The sequence below is a fragment of the Rana temporaria genome, chromosome 11 (genome assembly GCF_905171775.1).
Source record: "Rana temporaria chromosome 11, aRanTem1.1, whole genome shotgun sequence".
NCBI classification, from domain to species: Eukaryota; Metazoa; Chordata; class Amphibia; order Anura; family Ranidae; genus Rana; species Rana temporaria.
In genome coordinates, this window is record NC_053499.1 from 54,464,695 (window position 1) to 54,485,282 (window position 20,588).

Here is a 20,588-nt window from a genome sequence, read left to right on the forward strand (position 1 = left end):
AAGCAACACGATGCCTGCAATACTCTTAGGCATGCAATGTGTAGGATCTATTCACACCTCTTATTCCTGGGGTGTCAGTGTTCTGATGCACAAGTCATTCATGTTTAAGGAACTGAATTCTCAAGTGGATACAGGAGGGTCGATATCAATACACGCTTATTTCGATTTTTTTTACCAAAAATATGTAGAAGAATACGTATCGTCCTAAACTTAGGGAAAAAATTGTGTTTTTATATTATATATTTTTTGGGGATATTTATTACAGCAAAAAGTAAAAAATGTTGCATTTTTATAGTGCAATAAATAAAAACCGCAGAGGTGATCAAATACCACCAAAAGAAAGCTCTATTTGTGTGGAAAAAAAAGGACGTAAATTTGGTTTGGGAGCCATGTTGCAATTGTCAGTTAAAGCGAAGCAGTGCCGAATCGCAAAAAGTGGCCTAGTCTTTGGCCAGCCAAATGGTCCGAGGCTTAAGTGGTTAATTCACCGGAATTAATTGTGAAGGAGCTGGCAGACTTCTGTGTGTCTATTTATCAGCCACAGGGTTTGCACTCCTCAGCTGCTCTCTCTCACTATATTTAGGGAATTCCCCTCCCTACCCTGACAGAAGCCCAAAGGACGAAATTGGATGCTCCAATTACCCTGGTAAAGTTACAGAGGGCAGCCAGCTCTTTTCCTACGTGTAAGGCCCCTGGGGATGATGGCATCCCAATGGAAGTTTATGTTAAATATGGCAAGTTACTTTTATCTCATTTACTTAAGGGGTTTAATGCCTCACTAAATGTGGGATACCTCCCAGAGTCCATGTCACACCAGGCAGGGATGACCCCACTCTTCATTGCTCTTTGTGCTCGCCATCAAGCCATTAGCTGCCCTTATACGAGCCAACCCTTTAAATACAGGATTTTTAGTATGGGGGGATCCAGGAAAAAAAATCATGTTGTGCGCAGACGAGATGTTGTTATTATAGCTGGGGGATACAACCAAACCTTTACAAACTTTCATGTCAACCTTACTGTACTTTGGCCAATACTCTGGGTTGACAATCAATTGGTCTAAATCAGCACTGCTCCTACTGGATGGTGATTCTACACAACCAATTGTCCCACATGAACCATACATATTACAGATAAATTTAAATATTATGGGAGGCTATGGCCTACTAAATATCTCTCCTCTGTTAATCAAATTTCTAGAAGAAATAAAAATCTGGAATAAAATTACCATTATTGTTCGCAAGCAAGACAAACCTTATTAAAAGGGTACTAATGCCCCAACTCCTTTATCCATTACATAATTCCCCTGTGGTTATTCCTTTAAAAAAAACGTTTAGAATAATAAATTCAATTTTTAGAACTCTGCTATGGGGAAACCACACACTTCGAATCAAATTGTAGGCCTAAGGATAGAGGGGGACTAGCCCTTCCTAACCCCTGGCTATACTATATGGCAGTGCAGTTACCGGAGTTAATCGCCCCAGGTTTGTCCCTATACAATCCGTAGATGAGCATTTTCCCTCCATGACCCACATTATGATTGTGCATATCCAGAGCGATTTGGTCCCTGAGGCACTCAGCTTCGCTAAACCAAACAAGCTCTTGCCGACGTACGGCCTCATTCAAAAAAATTGGAATAAGGCAAAATACCTACAGCGGGTAAGGGGGTATATGAAATATAGCCCGATATGGCACAACAACAACTGCTTGGAGCTAGCCAAATTAGTGCATGGCACTAGATGGATGGTATGTGGTAGGGATATGCAATTAGCGGACCTCCAGCTGTTGCAAAACTACAAGTTCCATCATGTCTCTGCCTCTGGGTGCCATGCTTGTGGCTGTAAGAGTCTTGCTATGCTTCATGGGACTTGTAGTTATGCAACAACTGGAGGTCTGCTAATTGCATATTCCTGGTATATGGTATAGTCTATATGTCCCAGATCTTTAAGAATGGTGTCCTGTTACCTTTTGTGTCCGTGCAGGCTATATATTCATTACCTGCCAATATGCACTTTTATTATCTGCAACTATGGCATGTGGTTCAGGCACAGGGGGGCTGCACATTATTGGCGTTTATCTCATATGTTGCTGTCTGAATCCTATATGGGTCACCCTTGCAAGGCGAGTTTGAGTTGGGAGAGGGACCTGGGACTTATATTGGGTGAACAATGGGAGGAGGCGTATCAGGCTGTAGTAACCTTTTTGGCTCAGAAACTATCCCAACTACATATTCTTCAACGCTCTCACTATACTCCTGCTAAGGCTCTATTACAGTGGTCTCCAAACTGCGGCCCTTTGCTTGCCTTTATCCGGCCCTTGGGGCTGTATCCCTCCCACCGATACGAGACACTATTTTGACTTCTGACACCGACAGTGGAGCACCATTTCTCCCACTAACACCACTAATGGGACATTATTCCTCCCTATGATATAAACGATGGGGCACCATTTCTTCCCCTAATACCATATGTTAAGTCCCACTGATGCCAGGAAAATATCCACCCCCCACTTGCCAAAGTCTGGCCCTCCAAGAGTCTGAAGGACAATAAACCGGCCCTTTGTTTATAATGTTTGGAGACCCCTGCTCTATTAGATGGGGTACAGCGTGGAGTCTCATTTTCATATATGCAAAAGAGATCATGGTGACTTAATCCATTTACTATGGCGTTGCCCTAAATTACATAAATTTATGTATTCCCATTATTTGATTATCTTCAGTTGATAACTACATTGTATATCTGTTTTGACAATGTTGGTTTTTTCCAATGTTGCTATAATTATGGCATTGTTTATAATGCTCAATGTTTATGGATTATTATTTCTTTGTATTTTTTAGTTTATCCTGTTACATTGCTCCTGATGAAGCTCTCTCCCTGAGCGAAACATGTCGGGCATCCCCTTAACAGGTTCTGCTGCGGCTTTTCCTTGAAGCCGCTAATAATCCCAGGGATCATCAATGTTCTGTATCTCTTTTTATGAAATGTCATATATATTTTTCAATAAATTATTTGCTTATTTACTATATCTGTTTGGATCTACCATTTATCATGACACCTTAAAAATCCCAGGGTTTGTTACCCTTTCCCATTTTTTCTGTTATAAGTTTAAAAAGCTGTGGGGGAGGTGGCTGGATACCCCTGGCCTTAGCCCAATGGAATTGGTATACCATAGAGCAGTGGTCTCCAAACTGCGGCCCGGATGTGACCCTTTGCTAGGTTTTATCTGGCCCCTTGGATACCAACAATGGAGCACTATTTCGCCCATTAAAACCAAAGACAGGGCACTATTCCTCCCGCTAACACCAATGATGGAGCACCATTACCCCCACTGACATCAATAGGAAACTATTCTTCCACCGATACCCACAATGGGGCACGATATCTTCCATTAAAACCAATGATGGGGCACTATTCCTCCCACTGACACTAATGATGGGGCACCATTCCTCCCTACTGACACCATCAATGGAGCAATATTCTGATGTTGGGTCATTTTCTACTCCCACTGACCACAGTCCGGCCCCCCTCAAGCCTGAAGGACTGTAAACTGGCCCCTTGCTTAGAAAGTTTGGAGACCCCTGCCATAGAGTGTTGGTATGCTCGAACAGACCACAATAGTCAGAGGATTATTTTAGATTGACATAATTGTATGCAATTTTGTTGCACTTAGGGACAATGGAGGCATATTTGCACTGTATTAGTACAGCTTTTGATATGCATTGCACATATATTTAAATTGTGCCTATGTAACTACAGTTGTTGGTTGTGTCAGTGAATGCAACTGAGTAATGCATTATCTTATTGTTGGACTGTAATGTTATTTGTTTATCACAATAAACATTTTCCCTATTTAAAAAATATATATATATATATTACACACACATACACACTTACAGAATCGGAGTGCACAATATGGATCTCATCAATATATATGCTATATATAGATATATAAAACATAAATAAAAAAACAGTCTATACTGTATATGTAAATAACAGAAATTAACTGATTTACTCACTGTCTCTTCTGACCACCCAGCTGACTCCACACCTCCACCACAAAGCCATCAAACTGTTCATCCTGAAAAAATTAAAGAGCAACTGTCACCTGAATGCTTTATAACAAGAAAGAGAATACAGCAAGGCTTATTAAATGCCTTGGGTCCTAATGTACTGTCACAGTGGCATGGCATTTTTTGTTAAAGATAATCTTCTGGGACTAACAAAGATCTGAGCTTGACAATAAGTTACATACTTTGTTTTACATAGATATGTGTTATAGACTTAAAGGAGTTGTAAATAAAAAAAATGTTATGCTGAAATGACTGTTTACAGGGTATAAAGACATAATAGTTAACAGATTCCTTTTAAAAACGATTAAAAATAGATAAAAATCAATCATATATTGTACCTGTAGTTTCTAGTTTCGTTTTTGCATGTTGTTTCCTGCCTTTCTGCTGTACAGAGCCACAGAGCCAATACAGGGCAGTGATAGTTTGGAAAACGAAACTGTTTGGTGCTGGGGGGTTTTAGACACACAGTAATCACACCTCCTTGAAGTTAGTGACCACAGAGGGAAAGCTCCCAGCACTGTGGTTATCAGGAAACAGACAACCAGGAAGTGTGGAGATCAGAGAAGAATTACAGTAACTTGAGAGAAAAACAAACAATGAGGACACGAAAACAGCACTGCATTAAAGTAAAGGAAGCCATTAAGATTAAAAAAAAAATCCTTTACGAACCCTTTAAGCCTAGTACACACAGGCCAAATGTCAGGTGACATTGGCCAGCTCAATAAAAACTAACCGACATTCGGCCCCTGTATATGGCAGCTTGTCTGACAGAAGCTGGCCATTCAGCCAACTTCTGTCGGATGAGCATACTGGAAAAACCAGCAGCCGACTGACTTCAGATCAGTGCTTACAGCCAATGCCTGAGAGAGCTGACCGGAGTGTTTTGGCAGGTGGGCCATGCCATCATCAGAACACAATAAATAGGGGACATCACTGTACTAACATCAGGTTGTTCGTACAGCGGCTCCAACCAGAGCGGTCAGTGGTGTGTACTAGGCTTTGCCTGAAAAAGACAAAAAACATTTGGCCTGCTGGTAGATTGTACTGCAGAAGCAAATTTTAAAAAACAATTCAAGAAGGAATCTAACCTACAGAAGTAAGCAAGACTGTTGCACATAGTTCTGGGGTAAATAAATGTAGATAGATTTACCTAAAGAAGTGATTCAAGTAAATGGTTAAATGAACAGTTGGAATATATATGCTGTATGTTCAAAGACTGTGAATCTTACCAAAAACATAATTATTGCTTTGGAGTACTGGCTAAAGTTAAGCGACACTTAAAACCATACTCATACAGAAACTCCATTAAATAAATACAATAAAATCGGTAAACTATGAATGCTATCCAAAAAAAAAACCACTACAACTTTCACTTAAAGCGGTTGTAAACCCTCTGGAAACATCCAAACTCTTTACATATTCTTAAAGACCTTATATTTTATAGGGATCAATCGATGTAGAAATACATCACATTACTAGTCTTACTGTATTAATCACCGATTTTGTGACATGTAATTTCTGTAGTAAGCCTGCACCATCTCTAATGTGGTCTTCCGCGTCTTTTACAGTGAGAATTTCCACCCACAGTCCCTTCCTGATTCATAAATCCCGCGCGTGTGCACTGCGATCACAATATGCAAGCCTAGGTCACGTGATGACCATCATGCTCTAGGTGAGAATCGGGCCGAAGCATCGCGGGATGTCGGGGCTGACGTCTGCATGAGGAAATGACGCAGCCCCGACATAAGCAAAGAATTTGTCCGGCCTGAGACTCAGCTTGCCGGATCCGGCGCATGCGCGGTACACGTCCCCACTTGAGAATGCAGCAATAAGTTAAGAAGTATACAGGTAAAAAAAAAAAAAAAAAGGGCTACTTGCAAACTTTTTAAAATAATGACATGGACTTATGCCGCATACACACTATCACTTTATGTGATGAAAAAAAACGACATTTTCTGTGAAGTAAAAAACGACGTTTTTGAAACTTCAATTTTCAAAGACAAAGTTGCCTACACACCATCGTTTTTCTCACAATGTTCTAGCAAAGCGAGGTTACGTTCACCACGTTTTTCCATTGAAGCTCGCTTCATAACTAGCTTCTGGGCATGCGCTTTTTGCTACACACGGTCAATTTCTGTGAAGTAATAAATGACGATTTGAAAAACGACACATAAAATTGAAGCATGCTTCAATTTTTTTTTGTCGTTTTTCACAAGACATAAAACGACGTTTTCCCCCACACACGGTCATTTAAAGTTTTTTTTCATCACATAAAGTGATGGTGTGTATGCGGCATTATAAATAGAAAGTGACATTTTTGACTATACAACCACTTTAACAATAATAAAAAAGCTGCTGACAGGTATAAAAGGCAGGTAGTTAGAGGTGTCCATACAAACAGCAGATGTTACCCAACCTGTCCCAGATGCTGGCTGCTCTAACTGGGCAAACCTTCAGCACTTTCTGGTAGTGTCAAAGCTTGCTTGCCCCCCCCCTCCCCCATGACCTTCCTCAGTGGGGAAGCCCATTATAGTGATAGGCCAACAGGAATGTATGGGGAAGGGGCAGAAGGAAGCAGGCAAGCTCATCATACCCGTTATTTTTTGACTGTTAAAGTGACTAAACAACTCTTAATAGGGTAACAAATGTATTAAGAAATTGAGTAACCAGCAACACATGATGAATCAGAAAATTCAATTTAAAATGTTCTTATTTTGGTAGGAAAATTTCCATATATCACCAAGGTGTTCCACAGCCGGTGGAAAGAGCAGTAACCTATGGCAATCAATCACAAGACAGATTTTCATTAGTCTTACCTCAATAAACATCTAAAAAGCTAAACCTCAGTTGCTGTGGGAGAAAAAAAAACATAATTGCTCTTTGCATAAGGGTATTAAATATGCCAAGTAGGTCTATATTTAATATTGAAAACCGCAATGGTAAAAAGCACAGCAACATGTGAAAGTCGTTTGGAATTATTTTATTATTCGGGCTACTCTGCAATGATGAAATATTTTTCTTTAATAAGAAATATTAGATTCTATTAACAAAGCCACATGATTTATTGCATGTGCAGTCTTATTTTATTTCAAGATCATTTTAATTTTTGCAAAAAAGATATTCAAATAAAAAAAAATCATGTTGGTGTGTAATCACTGACAAACATTTAACTGCTGAAAGCTTTTTACCTCATGTAATAATGTAATGAGCTATTTTTCCTGTGTCCATAGGTGCCCCACCAAAACCTAAAGTTATCACCAGCCTGAAGGAAGTACATTTTAGGTAGTAAAATACATGTTCTTTGCAAAGAATATATAAAAAACATACTCTATGTATTGTGACAGCAGGCAGGTAAAAATCGCCTGGTTGCATCCAGGATGGGAAATATATATGTCCCAGGTTCAGGCTTTATGCCAATTTTACCCCTAGGGGGAAGTGCTGGGAGTCCTGCAGGGGAAGAGTTAATGAGCCCAGCTGAAGTAAGTGGGCTCATTAAGACCTCTGCAAAAACTCCCAGCATGCTAAGGGAGGTGCTCCATCCTGGAACCAGTTCTGTGTAGAATGGGGAGTGTGCCACCTGTCCTGTGCGACAAAGCCTGTGTGGCAAAAAATTCTAAAACAGGGAGAACGGGCTGGGGCAGCACAAGGTTACACCTAGTTGTTAGATAGGGAAGTAAGCGGTCAAGCTGACCAGGATTTCTTTTCATGTTTCTTTTTGTTTTGCTGTATATAGTTTAAATAAACCGCACCTTTGTTTTTTTTCCCATCTACAACTTTGTCTGCTGTGCCTGACTTTGTGTGGTGAACCCATCCAGGGGGTCACACACACCCGCTGCCGAGCTAACCCCCTCACAATATATATCTATCTATTATATTAGATTGATCTATCTATCTATCTAACTACAACTGGCTTCTCCATAACTCCATGAATCCTGGTTTACTCTTAATCCCACTATTAAGGATTTCAACTTCTATTCGGCTTCTCACTGTAAATATTTGTGGATCGATGATATGTTTGGGCTTTTTTTCTTGGAAAGTCCGGCCGTGTGTAGCCTCCACCAGACTTCTTTTTTTTTTTGTCAGAAGTCCGACGGACCTTAGATAGAGAACTTGTTCTCTTTCTTTCCGTCGGACTCACAGCGGACTTTTGCACGGTCAAAAGTCCAACCGTGTGTACAGGGCATTATGCCAACTTTTCCGGAAAAAGAATACAAATCGAATCCATGGAGGCTGAAACCTGCTCTCCTTAACCACTTAACCCCCGGACCATATTGCTGCCCAAAGACCAGAGTACTTTTTGCGATTCGGGACTGCGTCGCTTTAACAGACAATTGCGCGGTCGTGCGACGTGGCTCCCAAACAAAATTGGCGTCCTTTTTTTCCCACAAATAGAGCTTTCTTTTGGTGGTATTTGATCACCTCTGCGGTTTTTAGTTTTTGCGCTATAAACAAAAATAGAGAGACAATTTTGAAAAAAAATGAATATTTTTTACATTTTGCTATAATAAATATCCCCCAAAAATATATAAAACAAACATTTTTTTTCCTCAGTTTAGGCCGATACGTTTTCTTCTACATATTTTTCGTAAAAAAAAAAAATCGCAATAAGCGTTTATTTATTGGTTTGCGCAAAAGTTATAGCGTTTACAAAATAGGGGGTATTTTTATGTCATTTTTATTATTTTTTTTACTAGTAATGGCGGCGATCAGCGATTTTTTTTTTCGGTATTGCGACATTATGGCGGACACTTCGGACACTTTTGACACATTTTTGGGACCATTGGCATTTTTATAGCGATCAGTGCTATAAAAATGCATTGGATTACTATAAAAATGCCACTGGCAGTGAAGGGGTTAACACTAGGGGGCGGGGAAGGGGTTAAGTATGCCTGGGTGTGTTCTTACTGTGGGGGGGGTGGCCTCACTAGGGGAAACACTGATCCTCGGTTCATACATTGTATGAACCGAAGATCAGCATTTCCCCTGCTGATAGGACCGGGAGCTGTGTGTTTACACACACAGCTCCCGGTCCCCGCTCTGTACCGAGCGATCGCGTGTGCCCGGCGGCGATCGCGCCTGCCGGGCACACGCACGGGAGTCGGCGCTCTCGCCCAGCCGAGCCAACTTGCCGACGTAGAACGGCGGTGGGCGGTCGGCTAGTGGTTAAAGGATCACTAAAGTACTGGTTTCATGTCCTTATTGCTCATTTTTGCTTTGATGTTGCTGTAATACTGCTCTGATCTCCACTCTTCCTGGTTGCCTGTTTCCTTATAACCACCATACTGGGAGCTTTTCACGATGGTCTAAGCCAGGGATCCTCAAACTACGGCCCTCCAGCTGTTACAGAACTACACATCCCATGAGGCATTGTAAAACTGACATGACTAGGCATGATGGGAATTGTAGTTCCTGAACAACTGGAGGGCCGTAGTTTGAAGACCCATGGTCTAAGCTGTCATTACTGTGTGTCTAAAACTTAACAGAACCAATCAGATTAATTTTAAAAACAAAACACTGCCCTGGATTTGTTTGTTTTTGTTCTGTGGGTCTCTTTACTTCACATAAACATGAAACCAGTTTAAAAATGAAAGTGAAATTGTAGGCACATTATATGATTGAATTTAATCTATTTAATCTATTTTTAATCATTTTTAAAAGGAATCAGTTAACTTTTATGTCTCTATAACCTGTAAACAGTCATTTCATAAAAAAAAAATGTTTTCCTTTAATGACCTGGTGAATCTCCACCAGCAGACTTTACCTTTCGGCCGTGAGCTCTATGTCAGCAATTTGATTGGGATTGCTTGCTCGCTCTGAGAGACTTGCACTCAACTAGACTCAGGACACCTGTGAGAATTTAACGAACCACTGACCAGTGCTGTCTATTTATTACAATAGCCTCTTTGAGCTTTACCTTTTTTTTTTTTTTTTTACATGGCATGCACTTATTTACTATGTCTGTTGAGATGATACTCAAACCTTCTGAGCTGGCTATAAGCTCTCTCTTTAGCGCAGTTTCCGCTTTTGTGCTGAATTGCTTACATAGAGGAACAAAGTCCCATAGCCGTTTTGTATACATACATACTTTCTGTAAAAAATATTAATAAACTCCTGAAGAAGCGTTATATCGTGAAACATGTTGAGCTTGAACCTTAAAACATGTTATTCTGCCCCACCTCTGTTAAGGGGAACCCCCATTGGTAATTACACTCAGTGACCCAATGCCAGCGACTAGAGTTGGATGTGCTAATTACGGTTTGTACATGACTGTATGTTTTTAGGTTATTTATTGTACATTTGTTATTAATAAAATAAAAAAATGTAATACATGGGTGTCTGTAAAGTCCATGATTCTTTCTAAATAAAATCTCCAGACATACCGCAATCAAATGACATGTCCCCAGTAATTCTGTGGGAGAGCAACAAAAGCATGATGTAAGGGAAGTTTCTATCTGCTACATTGAGTTGAAGAAGGACCATCAGGCATACAAGTGCAAATTAATATATCAAATTTGCACCATAGAACTTTCCCACAAATATTTCATTCAAAGATTTTATTGGTATTTCAGAAAAAAATCATTCATTAAGGCAGTATACAGGGAGTGCAGAATTATTAGGCAGGTTGTATTTTTGAGGATTAATTTTATTATTGAACAACAACCATGTTCTCAATGAACCCAAAAAACTCATTAATATCAAAGCTGAATATTTTTGGAAGTAGTTTTTAGTTTGTTTTTAGTTTTAGCTATTTTAGGGGGATATCTGTGTGTGCAGGTGACTATTACTGTGCATAATTATTAGGCAACTTAACAAAAAAAAAATATATACCCATTTCAATTATTTATTTTTACCAGTGAAACCAATATAACATCTCAACATTCACAAATATACATTTCTGACATTCAAAAACAAAACAAAAACAAATCAGTGACCAATATAGCCACCTTTCTTTGCAAGGACACTCAAAAGCCTGCCATCCATGGATTCTGTCAGTGTTTTGATCTGTTCACCATCAACATTGCGTGCAGCAGCAACCACAGCCTCCCAGACACTGTTCAGAGAGGTGTACTGTTTTCCCTCCTTGTAAATCTCACATTTGATGATGGACCACAGGTTCTCAATGCGGTTCAGATCAGGTGAACAAGGAGGCCATGTCATTAGTTTTTCTTCTTTTATACCCTTTCTTGCCAGCCACGCTGTGGAGAACTTGGACGCGTGTGATAGAGCATTGTCCTGCATGAAAATCATGTTTTTCTTGAAGGATGCAGACTTCTTCCTGTACCACTGCTTGAAGAAGGTGTCTTCCAGAAACTGGCAGTAGGACTGGGAGTTGAGCTTGACTCCATCCTCAACCCGAAAAGGCCCCACAAGCTCATCTTTGATGATACCAGCCCAAACCAGTACTCCACCTCCACCTTGCTGGCGTCTGAGTCGGACTGGAGCTCTCTGCCCTTTACCAATCCAGCCACGGGCCCATCCATCTGGCCCATAGAGACTCACTCTCATTTCATCAGTTCATAAAACCTTAGAAAAATCAGTCTTGAGATATTTCTTGGCCCAGTCTTGACGTTTCAGCTTGTGTGTCTTGTTCAGTGGTCGTCGTCTTTCAGCCTTTCTTACCTTGGCCATGTCTCTGAGTATTGCACACCTTGTGCTTTTGGGCACTCCAGTGATGTTGCAGCTCTGAAATATGGCAAAACTGGTGGCAAGTGGCATCTTGGCAGCTGCACGCTTGACTTTTCTCAGTTCATGGGCAGTTATTTTGCGCCTTGGTTTTTCCACACGCTTCTTGCGACCCTGTTGACTATTTTGAATGAAACGCTTGATTGTTCAATGATCACGCTTCAGAAGCTTTGCCATTTTAAGAGTGCTGCATCCCTCTACAAGATATCTTACTATTTTTGACTTTTCTGAGCCTGTCAAGTCCTTCTTTTGACCCATTTTGCCAAAGGAAAGGAAGTTGACTAATAATTATGCACACCTGATATAGGGTGTTGATGTCATTAGACCACACCCCTTCTCATTACAGAGATGCACATCACCTAATATGCTTAATTGGTAGTAGGCTTTCGAGCCTATACAGCTTGGAATAAGACAACATGCATAAAGAGGATGATGTGGTCAAAATACTCATTTGCCTAATAATTCTGCACTCCCTGTACATGTGAAAATATAGCAAGACAAACAGGAAATGAAACAAAGTGGATCAATAATATCCACGGAACAGTACAAGTCATATAAATATATATTTTGCTTTCATATCAAATGGTGTCAATTAAGAAGGTCTACCAGGATCAGATAGTTTTGTCATAATAAAATATGATATCCTTCTATCAAGTCGATTATAAATAATATTAATTATAATAAAATAAAAGGGAAAAGGGAAAAAATAAATAAATAAATAAAGGGGGGGGGGGGGGAAGGGGGAAGGGATCATATGGCAATTAGAAATTGTGGATGAAATCAGAATTATTGGCGAGTCAAGTTTTGAAACTCAGCAGAGTTAGTAAAGCGTGTCCAGCAATTCCACTTATCACAAAACTTAGTGGGGGAGTCTAATGACTGAAAAATCAGGTCTTCTATTTCCGCAATCCGTTCAATTCTTTGGAGCCATTCTGAAATGCTTGGAGGTGAAGTGTCTTTCCAGTGTGTCGGGATACAAAGCTTGGCGGCATTAATCAGTTGTAACACTATTGTATTTTTGTATACGTGGTGGGGTAATGAGGTATGGTGTAACAGGAATTGGGCAGCGGAGAAATCCGGGGAGTAAGAAGTGATGAGAGGGATAATGCAGTGAATTTCCTTCCAATAGGGTTGTATAACGGGGCAGTCCCACCAGATATGTAGGAGAGTCCCTAAAGAGGATTTGCAGCGCCAGCAGGTAGGAGAAGTGGTGGGGCTGTATTTATGAATGATATAAGGTGTCTTATACCACCTGGAGAAAAGCTTATAACCATTTTCTTGAGTAAGGACGTTCATCGAACCCTTATGAATGTAGTCGAAAATAAGGCTCCATTCATTGGTAGAGAGGTGTAAATTAAGATCTCTCTCCCAATTCAGGATCCTTTCATCTCTCTCAAGAACCACATCAGAAAATAAGAGTGAGTATGTTTTTGAGATAAGGTGTCTTTGGGGGTCATCACTAACACACAGTTTTTCAAAGGGGGTTTTAGGCCTATTCCAAATCAGTGGAGGGTTGGAGTTCAATGCAGAGTTTAGAATAATCTCATAGTCCATTGTAGAAATATTGAAGTTTGGAAATGTACGACAAAAGGTATTGTATGTCAAGGGTTTACCATCAATGAAAAAGAGTTCCGCTCTTAGAGAGGGAGCTAATGTTGGATTAATGGAGAAGGAGCCTGAGGAAAAAGAAAAAAAGATTCGGAATCACAGGGATAGGAGTCATCGGGCCTGGGGAGGATGAGATTCCAAACCTAGTACATAGCGATCTGAAAATTTGTAGTGTGGGACCTGTAAGGGGGTGGCTACTATTTTCATGAGGTACTTTACGGGGGGTAGTCCAAGGAAGATGATGTAAAGGTATTTTGGGTGAAAGTCCCTCTAGATCAATCCAATCTTTCGTCTTCCTATGAACGTGCCAGTCGATGATACGTGACAAATGGCAAGACCAATAGTATTTCTGTAAATTTGGCAATCCCACCCCACCCATTAGTTTAGGATTGAGTAGTGTATCCCATTTGATTCTAGGTTGTTTCGAGTTCCAAATAAATTTCAGGCATAATTTCCTATATAAATTAAAGAAGGATGCTGGTAATTTAATTGGGATAGTTTGTAAGAGGTAGAGTAGCCTAGGAAGGATATTCATTCTGATTATGGCTATTCTTCCAAACCAAGAGAAAGAGTCCTTGTCCCATTTTAGTAGGTCATCTTGAATGGATTTAATAATTGGGAGAAAATTGGAAGAATATAAGTCCTTCAGTTGAAGGGGTATGTGTATGCCTAAATAGGTTAGGGATCGTTCTTCCCATTTAAATGGAAAATTTTGTTTACATAGGGAAATTATTTCAGTTTGTAGAGTGATTATTCAGAGCCCTGGATTTGTCAAAATTAATTGACAAGTTGGAAATCTTAGAGAAGATAGAAAAATCCTTCAATAGGTTAGGTATAGTATTGATGGGATCTGTTAAAAAGAGTAAGATGTCATCCGCATAAGCGGCCAATTTGTAAATTTTGTTGTTGATACTAATACCCTTGATATCAGGGTTGTTTCGAATTCTCCTAATAATAGGTTCCAAAGTCAGAATGAATATAATTGGAGACAAAGGGCAGCCCTGGCGGGTCCCGTTCGACACGGAGAAAGCGTCCGACAGGTATCCATTAATTTTAATCCTTGCAGTGGGAGAGGAATAAAGAGCAAGAATGTAACTCAGCAAGCGGTCACCAAATCCGAGAGCTTTTAGGCATTCAGTCATATAATCCCATGCAACCCTGTCAAACGCCTTCTCCGCGTCGAGAGAAAGAAAGAATCCGGGTTTAGAGTGTTTAGTCAGCCAATGATGGATATTGATGGCTTTCTGAGTATTGTCCCTAGACTCTCGTCCAGGGACAAAACCAACCTGGTCCAGCGAGATCAAATTTGGGATTAGGGGCAATAACCTATTTGAAATAATTTTGGCATAAAGTTTTAAATCTACGTTGAGGAGGGAGATAGGCCTATAATTAGAGACTAAAAGTTTATCTTTGTCAGGTTTTGGAATCATTGTGACATGCGCCTCTAAAAGATCTCTGTTATTGATAAGTGGATGATCGGGGATTGAGTTGAAAGCCTTCAAAAAATAAGGGAGGACAATATCGGTGAAGGATTTATAGTAGCTCACAGTTAGACCATCCGGACCGGGACACTTGCCAGTTTTCAATTGATTGAGAGCCAGTTTCGATTCATTCCACTCAAGTGGACGGTCCAAATTATCGGCTTCTGCCTTAGAGATGGGATTAGGACTGTTAAGTGCCAAAAATTCAGTGATTAATTGTTTCCTACGGGCGCAATGGTCGGGGCCTGGGTTAGTGGAGATATTGTAGAGATTGGAGTAAAATTTCTTAAATTGTGTAGCAATATCAGTGGGGGAATGGAATTTTTTCCCTGACGAGTCAGATATAGAGTGGATAGTGGAGTTCGCTCTTCTAGTTCTTAGGGCCCTAGCAAGCAATTTCCCGGATTTGTTGCCATATTCGTAAAAAAGTTTACGGGATAGCATAAATTTACGTTTTGTTGTTTTGTCAAGTTCTTCAAGCAAAAGTTTCCTAGCATGAAGAAGTTCATCATATGCAGCAATCGCTAACGATTGTTTGTGCTTATTTTCAAGTATATGAACTTGGTCAGCCAAGGCAGTTATATGAGCTTGATGAGCTTTTCTACGTTTCGAGGCCATGGAAATAAGTATACCTCTAATGACACATTTATGAGCCATCCAGAGGTTCAAAGGTTGCATGTCGGGAGAGCAATTTTCCTTAAAAAAATGTGATAGGTGGGAAGTAATCGAAGAAGTGTTTATAGAATTGTTAAGGAGGGAGATGTCTAATCTCCATATGAACGATTTTAACGGTTTAGTGGAAAAGGAGAGGGAAATTGAAATTGGATGATGGTCTGATAAAATCATAGGCTCGATAGATGCGGAGATTAACGAGTCCAGTTCTGCCTGGTTTAAGAAAAAATAATCTATTCTAGAATATTTGTTGTGAGGTGGGGAAAAAAAAGTGTAATCTCTGGCGTTGGGATTCAAAGTGCGCCATGTATCATGTAGAGTCAGGCCTCTGAGTGAATTTTTAATTGAACGGAGAGCGGAGTAGGGTAAGGTGGAGGTACCTGAAGAGGAGTCAATCACAGGATTAAGAGCCACATTGAAATCACCACCTAATACCAACAAACCTGACTCAAAATGGTGAAGGCTGTCAAAGGTGTCTCTGATAAAAGGAACCTGCCGTTTGTTAGGAACGTAAACGTTGGCTAGAGTAATATTTTTGTTGTGAAGAGTACCTTTCAGAAAAATACAACGGCCATCGGGATCTATTAATGAGTCCTGAACTTGTAGTGGGCAGGTGTTAGAGACAAAAATGGAAACCCCTCTTGATTTAGAATCTGGATTGGTGGCGTGATATTCAACAGGATAAAATTTATTCTTAAAATTCGGTATGCTGTTAGATTTAAAATGCGTTTCCTGCAAGAAAACAATATCCGCTTTAGCTTTACGTAATAACAAAAATAGTTTCGATCTTTTCTCCGGAATATTAAGGCCCTTAATATTCAAAGAGTATATAATGACCTTTAGAGGGAGATTTGGAATGGTATTCGATTGAGACATTTGATCTTATTCAAGCGAAACCCAGTACTCTACCACTGAGAGGGAGTCGGTATGACCGAAACTAGAAGAGACTAAACAGTAGGATCCACATCCCGCTGCTACAACATCATAAAAAGAGTAAAAAAAATATATATTGTAACGGAGGAGGTTCTCAAGATCATTGAAGTACCTAAACTGAGAAAACGCAAAAATTGAAGGAACCCGATGAAAGTGCCATTATCGGGCCATAAACAGAAAAAATTTGTATAATATAAGTTAATATGCGGTTGGGAATGGCATCGGAGGTAGGATCAATAATAATTAAAAAAAAAAGGGGTTTGATGTATTATCAAGATTTTGCCCATATAATTTATATGGACAATAAAAAGTAATTTAACTTAACGTAAATTAAGATTTTAATTGGCACACAAAAATGGTGAAGGTTTTAAAAAAAAAAAAAAAAATAAGGCAATATTTCCGTAGGGGAGGAACAGAACATAGTGTTTAAAATACAATTGTTGCACATAACAATGCTCATCTGGAAATGCATTTAAACATCAAAGGAATAGTGAGAGGAGAACAAAGTAGAATCTTTGAATATGAAACAATTCCAGATATCTGTACTTACTGATACCACCGGCAACTTAGGAGCAATATTACAAACATCCAAACATATAAAAAGATAAAATTAAAAAAAAATTTGTTTCAGAACAACTATCCATCTTGAGCAAGAGATGTAACTGTGTGTCATTCTTCAGAGTTCATGTATGTAAACAAACACATGAACTCTAAAAAGAGACAAATGAGAATCACCAGCCAAGCCTTGGAAAGAAAAGGTATCAACACAGCATGGATACAAGCACATGACATCTAATGTTATAAATAAAGAAGGTTTTGGCAACATCCAGAATATCGACAATTAAAAAGAAAGTGGAGGAGAAACACTAAAAATTTACAAGGGGAGAGCTATGGTAAGTTTCTATGCAGCAATGTGATCTTACTAAATTCAGGGATGTCAATTGGTCGTATACCCCAACAGTTCAGACGTGACGTAAGTGAGTGGGGAGAGCTCCCACAAATATTTCAACCACTTTGTTAGAACTCAAACCAAGCTTGTCTTATGGAGGTATTGGGTATACAAAGAGGAATAAAGAGATTTTTAATACAGCTTACCTGTAAAATCTTTTTCTTGGAGTACATCACGGGACACAGAGCGGCATTCATTACTATATGGGTTATATGGAGTACCTTCAGGTGATGGACACTGGCAATCTCAAACAGGAAATGCCCCTCCCTATATAACCCCCTCCCATAGGAGGAGTACCTCAGTTTTGTAGCAAGCAGTATGCCTCCCAAAATGGTCCTCAAAAGAGGGGTGGGAGCTCTGTGTCCCGTGATGTACTCCAAGAAAAAGATTTTACAGGTAAGCTGTATTAAAAATCTCTTTTTCTTTATCGTTACATCGCGGGACACAGAGCGGCATTCATTAATATATGGGATGTCCCAAAGCAATGCTTACAATGAGGGGAGGGAGAACATCTCCAAGACAAAAGGATTTAATTTAGAGAAATACTCAAATCATAATAAATCCAACTTAGTTGAGAAAATTATTCTTAAATTTTAAATTTAACTCAAAAAAGAGGAGCCCCCGGAATCCGAGGGTCTCAAACTGCAGCCTGCAGCACTGCCTGCCCAAAGGCTGTATCAGAATTCCTTCTTACGTCCAACTGGTAGAATTTTGTAAACGTGTGGACAGAAGACCAGGTTGCCGCCTTGCAAACTTGAGCCATAGAGATCTGGTGGTGTGCTGCCCAGGAGGCGCCCATGGCCCTAGTAGAATGAGCCCTTAATGATACTGGAGGAGGCAACCCTTTCAAGCCGTAGGCCTGAGTGATTAATTGCTTAATCCACCTAGAAATGGTGGACTTTGCAGCTGCCTGCCTCTTCTTGGGCCCATCCGGTAAAATGAACAGCACATCTGTTTTCCGGATCTTCTTTGTAGCTTTAAGATAGGCCTTCATGGCCCTGACAATATCCAAGGTATGCAGCAACCCCTCCTTTCTGGAAGTAGGTTTAGGGAAGAAGGATGGTAATACCAAATCCTGGTTCAAATGAAAACTGGATATAACCTTCGGTAGGAAGGAAGGATGAGGGCGGAGAACGACCCTGTCCTTATGAAAAATAAGATATGGTTCCTTACAGGATAAGGCCGCCAGTTCCGATACTCTTCTTGCGGAAACTATGGCGACCAAAAATACTAACTTCCTTGTCAGTAAAACCAAAGGAATTTCAGCCAACGGCTCAAACGGTTGTTTCTGTAAACTTGACAGAACAAGATTTAAATCCCACGGACAAAGCGGGGATTTAACTGGAGGTTTAATACGCAAGACCCCTTGAAGGAAGGTCTTAACCAGCGAGTGGGTGGCCAGCGGCCGCTGAAACCACACTGACAGAGCAGAAATCTGTCCTTTGATTGTGCTTAATGCCAATCCTTTATCCACTCCTAGCTGGAGAAAACTTAAAACTCTATCGATGGTGAACTTGCGAGGAAGCCATAGCTTGGACTCACACCAGCCTACATAGGCCTTCCAGACCCTGTGATAAATCACCCTAGAGACCGGTTTCCTGGCTCTGATTAGGGTAGAGATTACTCTCTGAGACAGACCTCTACCCCTGAGAATCAGGGATTCAGCCTCCAGGCCGTCAAATTTAGATGCCGTAAGGCAGGGTGGAGGATCGGACCTTGCGATAGCAGGTCTGGCCGTAGAGGAAGAGTCCAAGGGTCTCCCACTACCATCCTTAAGATTAGTGAGTACCATGCCCTTCTGGGCCATGCTGGAGCTACCAGGATGACTGGTATGTGCTCCACCCGGATCCTGCGCAGCAGGCGGGGTAGTAACTGGAGCGGGGGAAACGCATAAAGAAGTTTGAACTGATGCCAAGGGCAAACCAACGCATCGGTTCCGCAGGCCATCGGATCCCTTGAGCGGGACATGAACCTGTCTAGCTTCTTGTTGAGTCTCGATGCCATGATATCCACGTCCGGCACTCCCCATCTTTGGCAGAGTGCTTGAAAGATTTGTGGATGCAGAGACCATTCCCCCGGCAATAGAGTCTGGCGGCTTAAGAAGTCCGCCTGAAAGTTGTCCACTCCTGGAATGAATATTGCCGATATGCAGGGCACATGAGCCTCTGCCCATAGGAGAATCAAGCTCACCTCTCTCTGAGCGGCTTGACTCCTGGTTCCCCCTTGGTGATTTATGTATGCCACGGCCGTGGCATTGTCTGATTGAATTCTCACCGGGAACCCCTGCAATTTTGACGTCCAAGCCCTGAGGGCTAGTCGAGCAGCTCTGAGCTCCAAGATGTTGATGGGCAACTGCTTCTCTGGCTTTGCCCAAGTACCTTGGCGAGTGCAACCATCCAAAATTGCTCCCCAGCCCGTCAGGCTGGCGTCTGTGGTCACTATCTTCCAAGCCACTGGGCTGAAAGACTTCCCCTTCAGTAGATTCTGAGGGTCTAACCACCAACACAGACTTTGTCGGACTCTTGATGAGAGCGGCAACGGGATATCCAAGGCCTGTGGCCTTCTGCTCCATGCTGACAGGATGGCTGCCTGCAGGATGCGAGTGTGGCTCTGGGCGTATGGTACCGCCTCGAATGTGGCCACCATCTTGCCTAGTAACCTCATACATAGGCGAATAGTCGGTTCCTTCTTGCTTAGAACCAGTAGGATTAATTCCTTGATGGCTTTGACCTTCCTCAGAGGTAGAAACACTCTTTGTTGTTCTGTGTCTAATCTCATGCCGAGATATTCCAACTGCCTTGTGGGCAGGAAAGCTGACTTTTCTCGATTTAGGACCCAGCCGAACTTCTCGAGGTATTGGACCGTGAGGGCCACTGCTCGCTCCAAGCCGGGAGACGAGTGATCTATGACTAGGAGGTCGTCCAGGTATGCTAGGATCGTGACCCCTTGGATCCTTAGCTTGGCTAGGATTGGAGCTAGGACCTTCGTGAACACCCGGGGGGCCGTAGCCAACCCGAAGGGAAGCGCCACGAATTGGAAATGACGCGAAGCCACCATGAAGCGTAGATATCTTTGATGTGGCTGATAAATTGGAACATGAAGGTAGGCATCCTTTATGTCTATGGACGCCATGAAGTCGTCCCTTTGGAGTGTGGCAGCTGCTGACCGCACGGATTCCATCCGAAATGAGCGGACT

At 41.2% G+C, this 20,588-nt stretch overlaps 1 protein-coding gene across 3 annotated transcripts in view; it reads right to left on the reverse strand.

Annotated features, from left to right (window-relative positions):
- CHID1 (chitinase domain containing 1) overlaps positions 1 to 20,588 on the reverse strand; it is a 706,518-nt gene that overhangs the window by 635,908 nt on the left and 50,022 nt on the right. For all 3 annotated transcript variants that reach the window (XM_040328528.1, XM_040328530.1, XM_040328531.1), the window contains exon 7: positions 4,013 to 4,074. In XM_040328528.1, the coding sequence (XP_040184462.1) occupies positions 4,013 to 4,074 (62 nt within the window). The remainder of the gene's footprint in view (positions 1 to 4,012; positions 4,075 to 20,588) is intronic.